This window comes from Manis pentadactyla, chromosome 8 (assembly GCF_030020395.1).
Source record: "Manis pentadactyla isolate mManPen7 chromosome 8, mManPen7.hap1, whole genome shotgun sequence".
In the NCBI taxonomy this organism is placed as follows: Eukaryota; Metazoa; Chordata; class Mammalia; order Pholidota; family Manidae; genus Manis; species Manis pentadactyla.
Window position 1 is genome coordinate 126,516,503 of NC_080026.1, and position 16,154 is coordinate 126,532,656.

The window sequence follows — 16,154 nt, forward strand, 5'->3', positions numbered from 1 at the left end:
AAACCGAGGTACATTCATACAATGGAAAACTTTCAACAGTTAAAAAAAGAGAGCCCTTGAGCCAAAAAAAGATAGGATGGAACTTAAAGGCATATTGCTAAGTGACATAAGACAGTCTGGAAGGGCTACATTGTATGATCCCAACTACATGACATTCTGGAAAAGGCAACACTATAGAGACATTAAAATAAAATTGTGATTACCAGAGGCCCAGGGAAAGGGGTAGGATAAACTGGTAAAGCACAGAGGATTTTTAGGGCAGTGAAACTATTCTGTATATATATTCTATGTATGATACTATAATGGCAAATATATGACATTATGAATTTGTCAAAACCCATAGAACTGTACAACACGAAGAGTGAGCCCTCATGTAAACTATGGATTTCCATTGAAAAATCATGTATCAGTATTGGTTCAGTTGTCCTTTAAACATAAAACTGTTCTAAATTTTTTTTAAATCAAAATATAATGACTTGTGTTCCACACACACAAAAGCAGTAGTAACACTGGGAATTCCTTGTACATCCAGAGCAAACATGTATTCCCACATAGAAATAAACATACAGAGTCATGTCCATAACTGATTGTGATAATATGTCACACACTGAACTTGTTTGTCCAAAGTTGGAGTTAACTCTGTGAGATCCTTCTTCTTCTTCTTCTTCATGTGTGAAATTCATATGTCCAAGGTGAGGAACATCTAAAGTTTGACAGCTTCCAATAAACAACTAAATGTTTGGTGGATGAATGTAAAACAATAAAAATAGTGTACTAAGGTCTTAGTGTCACCACCCCAGAAATGCCTAACCAGACATTTGAATGATTTTTTTTTTCCTTTTCTCCCAGGCCTTGCAATTGCCAGTGCCCTAATAGATATTTCACAACAGAAGCCTTCAGATAATAAAGACAAGACTTCAGGTGTCCGAAATCGAAAACACCACCTCTCAACACGCCAAGGAACATGTGTCTGAGAAACAGAAACTGCTCCTGGATATTCTGTAATGTTTGACTTTGCAAATTGCCTTGTGCTAAGTCTGTCCGTGGCCTCGGTTTTTATGGAGGCAAATTTCAGTATGGTCCCAGGGCGCATGGTACAATTCCCTCCGGATGAGCAATGACAGAAGTGGCCGAAGAATGTTTATGAGTTTTGTAGAAGCAACAGTCTTGATGGTCACAGGTGATAAAGTCCATTTTTATGACTCTCTTAGGCTTATCGTAGATAACATTAAATTACTCTGGAAAAAGATGTATATTGTTTCTTAATGCAGATGAAAAATATGAAATTCGTATAAACCAAACTGTTTGTATTCCAAGACTTTAAAGAAAGACATTTTATAATGCCTGAACGATGAGCTATGTACAGGTTTTGCCTCATAAGCAAACTTAAACCACTTGTGTATGAACAGGAAATGAACAAATTGCAATGGCTTTAGATGCTGTTTTATCTCACTGTAAATGTAAAAGCAAGACTGATTTAGTAGGATGTAGGCAATGTATTTAAATATTTCACATGACCATATCATGTCCAAACTCAGCTTAAGAATGTGGCCATCTTCCACCCAACTGGAACACAGACCAAAATGAGCCCATTTGGATGGATGGTATGTGCAGCTTCACAGGTATCAGAATTCTGAGTGAAGAGGGCATTCCTGTCATCCATGCCGACCGCCTAACTCATTATCAGAGCTGATAGAGCGTGGGAAAGCCTGTCCAGCAATCAATTTTTCCCCTCCTTCCAAAAACAGCCTCCGACACCAGAAACCTGAAGAGAACTGAAATAGTTATTTTACAGTGTGCAGGCTTCTGCCCTAACATGGTAATTTTTTAATTGCCTATGAATCATTGGATCAGACCTAAGTGATCCATCTGCATTTTTGTAAGAACAGATCATGTTCTGTTGGCCTTCCTCTGTGAGTTGCTAGATTTTATCTACCTTTTACATGATATGAAATGCATTTTAGAGACAACATCTCCGAAGTTATAAGACAACCCAGGTTTCTTCCGGCCAACTATTTCACTAAGAATACAGGTAGAGAAGAGCATTTGCTAGCAAGCATCTACAGTATTCTTATTTCTAATGTGAATACATGGTGTCATGAAAGAAAGTCTCCAGTTTTAAAAATAAAGTAAGCTCACTGTTGCCTGCATTCAGCATATTCTTAATGACTCAAAAATCTGAATTATGACAGAAAGGAAAAATGATATAAAACTGCTTTCTCTTTGGAACATACTCATTTGTGTCCTAATTTTGACACAAATTACACAAGAAACACAACTTAGAGTTGCTAGAACTCAGTCACATTAACAGATCTTATTTGGAATTACAGTTTCTTAACTCCAGGGTGACTACAGAATATATGCAGAAAGCAATGACAGAGATATCCAAAGCTGCTTTATATGATATAGTTGTGTTCAATATGAAAGTCATTTATTAATGCTTAGTACTATATATGACCTTTTTATGATCTTTGGATTTCTGGAAGGTAATGACACTTCACTATTTACAGCTAATGCATAGATCCTTGCATGCTGAGGTTGTACAGTAGCAGAATATGACACTATTGTGATATTCAATGTTTATTTCATAATGCCATTTATCCATAGTCAGCTTAATTTGATGAAGATTGAATGTAATGTATAACAGGAATGATCATACACTATGTAGTTGCATCATATATATGATTGCTAGGTTGCATCTAACCATGACTAAGTCATTGTTTTGATAATTAGGCATATATAAATTATAGTATATATTCCTTATGTTGGCATGATAATTTTTCTATTTTCCACACATTAAAAGTAAGACTAATTCTTAGAGTAATTTTACCTACAGCCTGTGGGCTTTGGGGGCTGGGAGTGGAGCTGGTTGTTTTCACCTCCCTATGATATTTTCTCTCTCAAAAAAAAGAAAGAAAAAGTGAGCAAAGTTTGTAAATGTCTCCTAAAAACAATCAAGTAATTTTATAAGCTTCTTTTGGACCCTTTAAATGTTGATTTTTCTCCTGGAAAAAATAAATGGACAAAACTGATGATTACAATTTAAAAATAAAATGATTGGCCAATTTGTTTAATTCTCTAACAGTTGTCATGAGAGAAAGCTCATGTAACAAAAACAAACATATTCAGAGTTGTATGTAAATTATTTTCAGCGAGCTACATTTTCAGAGGCTAAGCAAACTATTACTGTGAAAGAATTGTCATACTTCCTCCACCTCAAATCCCATCGGGTTCTTAAAACTTGAAATTTGAATTTTAGAGAATTATGGGACATGATGCAATCAATGTTAAGTTAAAGTCATACTATACCTTTCTGGGCCAAATAGTGCTAACTCCGTGACTAATTATGCAATATCTTCTAGTCTTCTCAAAGCTTTTTACTGGCAATAAAATTCTTTACTCTCAGGTGAAGCTGACTAAAAAGACCTTAGGGATAATCACTTCGAATCTGTGTCATGTTCTTTTTCCCACACATACCTTTTTTCCCCAAATACCTTAAATTTGGATGCTTTTTATTCTTTTTAATCAAACCACAAGTATATGCTGACACTCTTCAAGAAGTGAACAGTTATATGACTAAGTCTCTTGAAAATTTATCTTAATGAGATTCTGTACATTTCAGTTTAGAATGACTTTGGCAACATCTTTAGATTTTAGGATTTCTTATTCTTCCAAATAAGAAAAGTTTGGGTTGACAGAATGGAGTGTTTTTAATTAACCTGGGAGCACTATTGGACAACTAGAGAATTCCTGTTGAAAGAGATACAGTTGTTTACAGATCAATTTTAAAAATTATAAGAGGATTGGGATTTTCATAATTGCTTTTAAATGAAAATTTAGTTTAGTGATACACATAGAAGGAAAGTATATGCCATATACTATTGCATTATGTTCAACAGGAAATCTTCAGATAGGACATATTTCAAAGTGTGATCAGTATTTGCTGTACTTGTAAACATCTTTTTTTTTTTTTTGGTTCCACTAAGACAGAAGTGTCTGGATGGCTGTTGTCTTGCTGCAGGATCATTTAGAGCACAGACTGGTGGGTGGACTTTGGAACCAGCCTTGAGTTGTGTAGTGTGGGGCAAGTTTTAACCTTTTGAAGCCTCAGACTTAACATCTTCGCAGGGGCAGAAGAGGTGTAAAGAACTGCCCACCTTGTAGAGCTGTTGTGAACCTACCAGGTAATAAGTATAAACTCCCAAGGCAGGACCTCAATGCAGTGTAGTTGGTAGTAACAATCATGAGGCCATCGGGCAATTCTTTTCCTACCAGTTTTTTTCATGAACCCATCTATTAATCGTTCATCCATCTATTCACAATAGGTAAAAGCCAGATAGGCTTTTACAAATGAAGATTTCATAATAATCTTAAAGATGCAGAGATTTCTAAAAAAAGCTACTTTGATATTTGGGTCAATAGAATCTTTGACTCTTGCAAAATATATAGTTTTAGTAATTTTTAAATTACTGCTTAATGACATTTAGACAGGAAATCAATGGTCACTTTCACATCCGACTTGGACAAGAAGGGATCAGTCCTTCTGTTTGCTTGTCACACATAGTGTATCATTTTTCATTGAACACAATACTGTGACTTGAAAGTTTTTTATTTTCAACGTTTTAAAAAATTAGAACTGATCAAATGAACTAATTCTACCCACATACACTTAAAAAAAAAAAAAAGCAATTTCCAAAGCCCATTTGCCATTCTACTAGGGTGCGTTTGGAACTTGCTTGATCATAAGAGCTGTCTGGGTTAGTGCAGATTCTTACCTTTGACTGTAGAGGTTAAGATTCAGACGGATGGGACTGGACCCTGGGGATTAATATGCTTAACAAGCTCCTCGCTGTTTCTTAGGATCAGGCAAATCAGAGAAACACTGCACTGGGCCAAAAAGTTGTCTTTTTCTACAGTTAGAAGAGTCTTTTTAAATAATGAAGTTAGCACTCTAATTCAAAATGCTTTCAATAATTTTCTAAGGATTACAAGCCATCTGATGTCACAGCAGTGTTTTCACTGTAATGTATATGTAACATTTTAGTTTCATCTAATTTTTTAAGAATTAGAACCATCCCAATACATATGTCCAGGTGTGCATGCCAGTGTTAAAACAGATTTTGTAAAAGTTCAACCTGCTTTAAAAAGTCAACACTTTATGATATAGCATGCTATTAATCAAGAGTTTAATTACTGAAATAAAAACATTGGACCTTCCAACCCCCACTACTAAATGCAGTTTTTTTTTTTACCCTTCCAAGATCATTCAGGAAAAAGCACTCAACACCTGGAAAAGCCCTCTCTGCCTTCTCAGACTTGGTTATAAAATACGTGTTGCCCAAGAGTGTGAGTGGCTAGGGTTCCAGCGATAATGGAGACGCGCTGCCCTTGGCCATGTGTTTTGTGTTTACCTAAATTGTTCTTACTTACAATCAAAGTCCTCTTTCTGAGACCAGAGCAGCTGTAGCACAGCTGAGGCAGTCTAAGGAATGTCTGCTTGTTCTCTGCAAGCCTTGGGTTTAGTCCCCATGTGGCCATCCGGGTCCTGGCCTTCTGTCCGTGTAACTGCTCTGCCGAGCCTTGATCCTGCGTTACTGAGAAGGGGCAGCCAAGCAGGGTCCAAACGCCTCTCTTCTCTCAGCCCCACAGGAGGTCCACGCATCTGCGACTCCTTTGGGGCTCAAGGCCTCCTGCAGGCCCTCTGCCTCCCAACCTGAGGTCTGACCCTGCGGTTGGCCTGCCTGAGCACCAGAAGATGGCATGGTGGTCTCCTCCCACTCAGCCGTCCATCACACCTACCAGAGGTCAGGCCAGGAAAGAGGCTGGGATCCAGGATCCTGCTTAATCTTGAGAAACATGCCAGCCTGGCTGGCATCCCCTGGAAGCTTTAGAAAAGGGAGAGGAGTTTTGGGAGGGGCGCGGATGAGGATGTGCGTCATGTGGCTAGAGCTCAGACCTGAGTCCTGGAGCCCGTCTCTGTGCCGGAAAACACCAGCTTCCCCGGACGTGGAGCTTTGCTCATGCCCCACTTTTTAATGGTGGTTCAGGGGCTGTCAGGAGATATGAAGATTTCAGCCCCAGACTGATTTTCCTCTGCCCTGAAAAGCTTTCCTCATAGAAGTCATCTACGTGAACGGCTGGAAAGAGAGCAGGCATTCAGCTCTAACCTAAGGCCCTTTCGGGTAAACCTACAACTCCCTCCCCAACTCTAATGGGCTTCCCAACTTGTGCCGCCTTACGGTGCCTGGCATAGTCATAGCAGCTAAGATTTTGTTGAGCTTTACTTTCTCCAGCCCTGCAGATGAAAACAGTAAGTATATTATTTGGCTTTCCAAATCGGAGAGTACATTATAATCCTGAATGAGCTTTTGTATACTGCACACCTCTCTCCCCCACCACCCCGCCACCCCGCCACCCCGCCAATTCTGACCTATCTGCCTCCCAGGGCTCCCCACCCTTTGCTGAGGAAATAATTCAGCCCCACCCAAGGATTGGTTGTGGAGCATTCCTAACTGAACAAGAAACCAAGCCATTCCAAGACCACTGCAGAAACACTATTCTACTCATCACACAAAGGTTTGACCAATTTTCTTTTTGGCAGAAGTGAAATTTTCACTCAGGGAAGATAGCTGTTTAAGTATAAGCTTGTTTAAACCTGCTGTGTGCATGGTCAGACAGGAGATTCTGCTCTAGAAAATCCACCAGGGAAAATAGCATTAGTGAGCAAAGTCAGTAACAGTTCTTCCTGCGTCTACAGCCCCTGTTGCCGAAAGATACCTTAAATGTTGTGCTTTCCAGTGATATGTGTTAGAATAGGTCCTATGTAGAGACACACTTGAGTTTTCATGTGAATTCAAATGGCAAGTTTTGTTTTTTTTTCATGGTTTGGGCTTGTCTCAACCATTTTTAAATAAACTGGGATAAAATTGCTCACTTACCTCACATAGGTGTTGTGCTGGGTTTTTCTTGTTGCTGAAATGGGAAGCAAATCAGAATTAAATTTTTTCTCCTACTATGAAAAGGTTCAAGGTTAAATTTGGTAAGTCACAAGCAATGATTCTTCCTTTGAATTGTTTTGGTAACATGAAAGTGCATGAAAGCTCCCAAATAATTAAATTGTGATAGAAACCAATGCTATACGTTACTGCAGGTTCAGAGTTGTGCTAGTCAGGATTTTTATATCTATTACATATTTCAAATATTACCTTCCTCAGTTTTATACAGTAGTTTCACAGCAAATGCTAACAGGTTGTGTGAGATTTTCTTTCCCACCATTACACATCTTTCCTGACCCTTCATCAATTAGTAAGCTCATTACCCCAGCAGCAGACGGGCACTCTCATACCTCTATCAATACTTTAAAAATAAATAAATAACATAAAACAGGTCTTGCACATCCCCACTCCCCTGTGACAATGTACATTGGCAGCAGTAATCTTTCCTTTAGATCAGCTTGTTTGAAATACGATGGCACTTAAAAGGAAGGCCAGCTGGAAGGACACCAATAAAAACACCAGCTCAGCTTAAAACAATTTGATTTCAACCTAAAATGGATTACCTTGCAACCCAAATAGATAATGGCAAACAGGATACTCTACTTATCAAGACTATTCCCTATTGAAAGTCAGAACTCCAAGTTCATTTGAAGCTCATTGCACTGTGAGGATGAAAGAATTATGGTCTCCCAAACATTTATGTGCAGATGAACTAGTTGGCAGTGGGGGGCAAAGTCTGAGCACCCAATGTCCACTCCACGCTGAATTCGGAAGTGACAGCTCCAATTTGACCCCCCAGTGCAAAAATTCCATCAGTGCTGGCTGTCAAATGAACCAGCCTTTCTGTGAGGGAAAACTACCAAATAACACCACTTTGTGTCTCAGGAGGCGGTGTCTGTGATGAGCTTTACAAAGTAGAAGTTTGTAAAGACATGTAATGATATCTTGTTTGTGTTTATATACATACTACACAACATTTTAGTGATGATTTTCTAAACCATATCCAGGAGATTAATAATTTTATTTTAATTCTTATTTTGATATTATACGTGAGCCACTTAGGTTTTGCCCATTAATGAATTAAGATTTTGTCCTAAAGTGTAACATCCAAAGAAAGAATATACCTTCATGAGACTCCCTTTGAAGAAAACAATATTTCTACTGTTTCAAAGAGTTATAACATGCTTATATTCTTCATGCCACATTAGGATAATTAATGATAACCTTTTTTAGATGCAAATTACTTTATGTAGATATTCCTGATGTAGTCTTAATAATTGCCCGTTAATGTAGCCTCTAAGGGATTATTTACAGTATTTGCAAAGACTATGACAATGCCCAGTTCACCATCTTGATGGAATATAAGACAAAGGATAATGACTAATAATGTCTACAAAGTTTGAAATATACTACCACTGTTGTTATAAAGTTTAATTGCACTTGTAAAACACATCACTAAAAATTAAATGCACATTTCCAAAATTGGGTCTTCACATGTTAATATCAACTTGAAATGGCAGCATTATTCGGGTGTTTTGTGCTTTATGTTATGTGAACCAGTCTGTAAACTATACATGAGACAAAAATACCCAAGGAATAGAGGTATTGAATCGATTGTCAGTTTTTTCAAAAACTGTTGAGGATGCACGATTTAATGGTTAAAATGGAGACCTGGAAAAACTAGATTAAAACCATGATTCTATCCTCAGCTTAATGACCAAAACTCCTCATGCTTAAAAATGAGAACACTGCCTCCTTCTTTCTAAGGTGCTTCTGAGGATCCGGTCTCATACCACTGCTGTTTTCAGAAGGCTGTCCATATGGTAACCTTTGGTATATTCTTTGCATTGTCAGATACTTAAAACAATTTGATTTCCTGATGATATTCCCATGGGCTATTCAATGTTTTCTAGGTTTTGAAAGTAGAGGGATGAATCCTATTTCACTGACCAACAGAAGCTGTTATAACTGCTGTATTGATTCATAAAGCAATGAATAAATGACACAGGTGCCAGTGCCATATCAGGATTTGAATTTCCATTTGTAGTCGGATTTTGTAAGGTTTAACACTGGTGCTTTCTGTTCCAGTGTTAAATGATAAAAGTCACTCATCTGTACATAAGCATCTGAAATTTTATCAGGTAATTACATAAATGAAGTACTTTACACGAAGCCTCAAAATGTGTATCAGAAAGAACAGCTCACATTATTTCTCAGTTATTATTGGCATATGTAAAACACTTTTAAAGCTACCAACAAAACAATAAACTAAACCATTTTCCTTTCCTCTTGTTCATCATTATCTAGATATTTTTTTCCTCTAGATAAACAATCTCAGTGTGTTTACTGAAGCTCACATTGATATTCCCCAGTAGTGTTTGCAACTTGAGTTTTTTTCCAGCAGCTACACAAAATGAGTCCACAGTGCCGCGCAGGCAGGCCCCACTGGAACCTGAGATTATTTGTTCTCTCACTGTTCTAAAGGTAATTAAGGAGCATCGCGTGTTTCTCAATTAATGATTTCTCATTCAACAGGGGATCTTTGATGCTAATTTGTTTTAATCAGGGCAGAGGCTGCTCAAAACTCTAAACAATTCAGTGAAGAGGAACTACGAATTTTTAATCAAGTGGAAGAGATTTAAAATGCTATGAGGGATGCATCCATCATGTGCTTTCAATTCCCATTCACTTAACTATGTTCTCTTGAGTTTTATAAACCAATGTGAGAATTATAGAGTATATTGTATTACATAATATGATTTTCCATATATGTGTGTGTATATATATATATATATATAATGGACTTCTATTTAAAGCCTATTTATATACAGTCTTCATTCCTCTCTCTATATAGAATGTGCTTACATATACATCTCATACACTTATATACACTTTTAAATGTAGAACATGTGTATGAAAGAGTGTATATATGTGTAGCAAATGAATAATGGAAGATGTGCTATAAATGAGCATTAGATTTAAAACATCCTTTTCAACCCTTGGACAACTGTCCTAGGTGGCTGTTAATAATTTGAGCTGCTAAATCAAATTGCATTACGTACATGGAAACAAGCTATGCAGCAATTGCACCTTGAAGAGGCATTGCGGTATAATTAGAACTTGGTTTGTGTAAAAAAAAATTACTTTACCAGGTGACTGTCTTATGAAAGTCAGTATTCAAAGTAGTGGGTTTAGAACCCCACCTTTCTTTTCTGATCATCTCATTCTGATGTCTTCAAATCAAGGCTACTTTACAGCAATGTCAATCATACGAAAATGAGGTGTTTCTCCCCCATTTCCTCTAACTGAATATAGAAAAATCTCAAGAAATGCTTGAGAGGCCTAACTAGTTAAATACTTATTGGTTCACTGTATTGAAGTAAGTGGGAAAACAAACTTGTTTTTTTAAACCAGTTGTTCATAAACTTTAGAGGAGATCAGAATCACCTAGAGAGCTCGTTAAAATGGATTGCTAGGGCCCACTCCTAGAGACTCTGATTCAATAGGTCTGGGATGGGGCTCGAGAATTCTCATCTCTAACAAGTTCTCGGGTGATGCTGCAGCTGGGGCTGGTGACCTGACTTTGAAGACTTTTATTATAAACAAATACAGCCAAATGAGGTAGCCAGGGTTTGAATGCAGCACTGAGCTGTGACTGTGTCCCTCATCTATGCCAGTGTATTTTTCATAGGTTCCCTGCCAGAAGGTAGATGTGCTTTCTGTGTCTCTAAAGTGGCCTCCAGGGGAATTTCTGGACCAGATGGGCAGGGGTTAAGTGGTGGACTTGGGTAGAGGGGTGATGTGACTGCCTGTATTTTAATTTATGGAGATCCCCTGGAGGGCTCTGCTGGAATTACAAACATTTGAGGAAAACAAACATTTGAATAGAAATAATGATCTAGTCCACCTGCGCAATGCCAGAAGCCAAACTGGCTTGTAAAAAGCTAGCCCAGGATGGTGTTTCCCAGCCCTGCTGATAATAAGAATGATCTGGGGCTCTGTCAGGCATCTGTGTTTTTAATAAGGGACCCAGGTTACACAACAGACGGGTTTAGGGAACTCTACCTGAGGACCCTGTTCTTTTCCTTTACAACTATTCTTCATAGTGGTGCTAAAATTGACTATATAAAGCTTCAGAGGGAAGTCCATTCATAAAGCTCCTGAGGCAAGTGCCCTTCCATTACCCAGGTTGACTGCATTTGCTCAGCATTCCCTGACGCGTGGTATAATTGCATTGGTGGGCAATGACTTGGCTTAGTGTGTTTCTCAGATGTATACTTACCACACTTAGGGTGATTAAGTTCAACTGAAGTTTGGTTTGCTTCTGTCAGTGCTGTGGGTCTTTTCTGACTCCCATTTAATTGGACAGTTTTGGGGCTGGGGAGTCTAGGTTCTCATATTTAGGTATGAATGGTTATTTAATTGCATTTACATTTGCCCTAAAATTAATTAGTAGGCATGAAATCAAATGCTTAAAGATGATCCTGTTTTGAAATATATCTTCTGAAAGTTCAAATAGTTAATAGCCTTACTATGTGCCAGATACTATGCATATTACTTAATCCTTCTCCAACCGGTGAGAAAGGAATATTAGGATTCCTATTTTACAGATGAGAAAACTGAGGCTTAGCACATTAATCTGCCCAAGCTCAAGTGGCAGATATGGGAAAGACTTTACCACAGTATGCTGCTTCCCCAAAACCTGCTGTGATGAATTACCATGCAACCTTCAGACAATAGCAGGAAAAGGGGCGTCAGAAACCCCAAATCTCATTCCCTTACCATACGAATGACAGAAACATTCTTCACTGAAGGGCTGTTTTACTTTGTCTAAGGAGTAATCTAATCTTTTGAGTTATCAGGATTCTCCCAAGAAAATGAGCTCTAACTCTACCAAGCTCCAAGCAGTCTCAGACTTTCAGATGCCCCTGACCCTGACCTGCCATGCCATGCCCGGGAGTCAGCCTTGTTCATCGCACGGTCACTGTGCATGTTCATGGGCTGGCTTCAGACTTCATCATGTCATTTCTTTGAGTCACAAAATTGCCAGTGATCTAATCAAAAGTGACTGCAATTACAAATTACATCTTGATGTGATCATATTGTCAGTATTCCCCTTTGCTGGACTTTAGAGCTCTCTAGACTGTAGTCAGAATATTTATCCAAGCATAGTATGAAAAGCCACAATGCACAATGCAGAGGTTGTCAGGGCCCTTGCAGTGACTCACTCGTCCATTGTTACTACTTAAGTTGGGTAGTGTTCATCACACCCACCCTCCTTTACTTTCTCTGCACCTTTTACTGAGCAATCCTCTTTGCTGGTTTCTGTCTTACACCATTGCTTCCCCAGCTCTACCCAGGGTTCTAAGCTCTGGAAGAATAAAGTTTCAGGTTATAATAAAGGCTCTAGATTTGTATCAGGTCAAATCACAAGTTGCTATGAGAGGCATTAAAACCCTATCCTAGAACTCCATTGTTGCTCTCATAAATACTCTCTAAGTTTGGATGTCTCATTTTTACACAGGTCCCACAAAAACAGAAATTAGCACTCGGCACTTTCCATGAAAGCATGTTCATGGGACTAGTCAACTTACTTCTCTCTTTCTTCTCAATCTTAGTTTCCTCATCTGTCTAGGAAGGCCCATCTTGGGACATACTGGCTGGTTCCCTCTGAATTCTTACAGGGTGACAATACTACCGTGCTCATCTAGGTGACTGTGCCTTAGGTTTTCCTGAAATCAGCTCGGAGAAGGCTGTGTTAGAGTGCCTCAGGTTAGTTCAGCTCCACAAGAAATGCATGCCATGAAAATGGCACACAGCTCTTCACAGGAGTAGCATCTACAAGGTCAGTCACAGCCTCTTTCATGCTGTGATTTTGGACCACCTCAGTTACACTCTGGGTTGGCCTGATAGTGTATTGAAAGAAACGGTTATCGCAGTCTCCTGACACATTTGCTTTATCATCCCTAACAAAGATCCTTTGAATTGCACATACTTCAAATACCCTTTATTCACCACCACCAAAATACTAAACTCTTATTTTATTTCTCAGTGAAACTTAATTTCTACCCAAAGGACAGAATATTGTGACTTCATTGTTTCCACTGTGGTTGAAACCTGAGTGCCTCTAAAGGGACTTTCTGAAATACATTCTTCCTACTCAGAAGATAAAATGAGATGTAGAGAATTAATAAATTATTTGGGCATCAAAAGATTCTATATAAAGAAGTGCTAGTTAACAGAGACAGGAATGTTAATGTCCTTTAGTCTCCTAAAAAGATCACCGCCATTTGTGGTGGTCAGCTTTCAGAAGAAACATTGCAATTACTTTATGGTTACACTGGAGAGGAAGAATCATTTTCTATTTGGGGCCAAAATAAATGATAATTCGCCATTAAGCATGGCCCTAACAGATTAGAAATGGGCAAACACTAGGTAACTAGCTGGAGTGTTTATATGCAATATGCAGATGTATGACCTAGATACATCTCTAAAAATTAATTTAAAAGCGCTGCACTGGGCCTGGCTAATACTCTAACAAGTTTTTTTCTCTCTCTTTAATGATGAACATAAGCCCCGAGGGCACTGTGTTTGATATAAGTGACAGCTCTGCAGCGTGCAGGCTCCTCTAAGACTGAGCGTGCTGACTCAGAAAATAGAAGGACCGGGCTGCATGGGAGGGGAGTAGCCAGACCAATTAGAAACCTTCTAGATTAGAAGTTATGTAGCTAATCAGTGCTCCAGGCATACTTTAGCCATCTCCCAAAGAAGTGGTGACTTCCTCAAGATTTATTATTCTTAAGAGAAAAATCATTATGGAACCTAGAATCTGCATTATGAAACGTCCAGGGCTTTCTTCTTTAATTGTGTGACAGATCTTGAATTCCACATCATCTGAAGAAAGGAGTTCATTCTTTCTTTCTTCTTTCTCTCCCTCTAACCCAGCCTCAGGAAGATCCATCATGTTCCTGAAACCACACAGGACATTGAAATCTTTGTCTTTCAAATATGCTTAGGAACAAAATTGCACAGATGTTTGTATATTTCTAAGATACGGTATAATTAAGTCTGATATCAATGAGGAAATTCAAACAAACAATTCAGCAAGAAAAATAGGTGTTTATGTCTATTTGCCAGAGACTTTCTTTAAAGTTGTACTCAGGATTAATTAATCCTGCAGCTGATTGTTGTGACACATGGAGCTGAGGGAGCTTCCAGCTGATTTGAAAAGTGTGGGCATGAGATGTGGTACTGCAATGAGCATACTGAAAATGACATGCCTGAAATATCTAAAATGGAGAACTTCTAGATATTTTAGAAAAAAGGGGAAGTGAGACTTAAATGGTTTAGTAGTTCAATGCATCAGAATCCTAATTATTATATCCTACTAAAGGTAGGATTTAACCAGATGAGGTTTAATTATACTTAAGGAGAATTTTAAGTTTGTCACTCATGAAGATGAGTAGATGTTTCTTGAGATTTTGTTACAAACTGAGGAATAGGAACTATAGACACACTTACCGTAGAGTACCCCTGATGCACAGCACTGCCAAGGTGCCATTCGGTGGCGTTCAGATAGCATGTAAAGCACCCTTTCCTACCAAGAATTGGAGGCTCTTTAGTCTCCTTCTAGTGGTTGCGTCTGGGCTCCAGTTCCTTGTGCCTTGTCCCTGTTTTTTTCATTTCTTCTGAGGATCCTATGTCTGCTTTTTATCAGGTGGGCATATTCAGCACCCCCAGCCAACACACAGCATGGCTTGACTTCAGCAGTTCATAGAGTAGAATAAAAGCACAATGAGAATACCAACTTCACATACTCTTTCCAGGTGCCATGGTATAGTGAGAGGGTAATTTGCTTTTTTTTCCACTAAAATCATTTGACAGGACAATAAAGACTGAAAAAGGTGGAAAGCAGAAACTCCGAGGAGACTGACTGCACCACCGCAGTGGATAAAGGGAGGCCATTAGCAGTCAAGAAGAGACCTGAGATTGGTCTGGAAAAGACATGGAGGATGGGAAGGTCTCATGCAAAGCAGGGACTGAGGCCCACGGGCAGAGGCCACGGCACAGGCCAGCAGGGGAGGCTGTAACTCAGCAGACGGTGGCGCCTGACCTCCGCCAGGGTGGAGCCCCTGGAGGTGTTGGCACCTTGGTGCCGAGGAAGGCTTTTAAAGAAGCTCTTTGGGCGGTGTTCATCTCAGGCCATTTGGATGGAGATGGATGAGGGTCTGAAGAGAGGCCGACTGATGTGAACAATCATTGTGTTCACTGCTGGGAAGGAGGGGGAAGATGCTGTCACAATCTTGCAAGCGCAGCTTCTTCTCAGAAATGAGCTCTCAGCCCTGAAGTCTGTCTGCTCCGAAACTCCACGTATGGCAAACTGGTACCAATGCTGCACGACCCACTCTCTCCACCATCCCCAGCTGGTGAGTCACGGCCCTCCAGAGCCATCTGCCTCACCCGCAGTGCTGCCAGGCCCAGAGTCCCATCCCTCTGTCCTGACTCCTTGGTTTGGAAAGAGGCAGCTTACCTTTCAGGGCTTGACTCCCTCAGCCATTTCTGAGCCCTGTAGATGTGCTTCAAGGGTCTGAAATAACTAGAAACCTTAGAGAAACCCTCAAGAAGTTGAGTGTCCTTAACTCGCCTAAAATTCTGCCACAGTTGGAATGGAAGCTCCAGAAAAGAATAGGTTGAAGAGAATAATTACCCTGAGTACACCTGAGTATGTGACAAAGCCTTATACCCAGTATGCCAAGTGTAGTCCTCCATCCGTGAACTAAAATTTTATCTTGAGCCCTAGATTCCTCACTGGAGAGAGTTCGGTTTGACGTTTTATCCACGTTTATTTCTTTATCCTTCCCAGCAGAGCTCATCTGAACAGATAATGACTTCCTCTAAATGATGTGATTGACACTGGCAACTCATTGAATGTGGTTCATACATGACTAGAAGTATTCATGATGCAAATAAATAGCCATGCAAAGGGAACTAACACTTATTAAGTAGTTGTTATGATGCCATTGCTCTAGGAATGTGATGAATACTGCTGTACTCCATTCAGTTGCCTGTGATGTGGCTGCCATTATTCTCCACTTGCAGAGAAGGAAACAGAGCTTTGATCGCCTACCCAAGGATGCCTGACTTGCACTGATTGCCTCA

At 39.4% G+C, this 16,154-nt stretch overlaps 1 protein-coding gene across 3 annotated transcripts in view; it reads left to right on the forward strand.

The window, feature by feature from the left end:
- ATRNL1 (attractin like 1) overlaps nucleotides 1-5,234 on the forward strand; it is a 750,424-nt gene extending 745,190 nt beyond the window's left edge. For 2 of the 3 annotated variants that reach the window (XM_036898416.2, XM_036898419.2), the window contains one exon: nucleotides 850-5,234. In XM_036898416.2, the coding sequence (XP_036754311.2) occupies nucleotides 850-974 (125 nt within the window). In that variant the 3' untranslated portion in view covers nucleotides 975-5,234. The remainder of the gene's footprint in view (nucleotides 1-849) is intronic. The other variant, XM_036898417.2, reaches the window with a different exon arrangement.
- The last annotated feature ends 10,920 nt before the right edge of the window (nucleotides 5,235-16,154 follow it).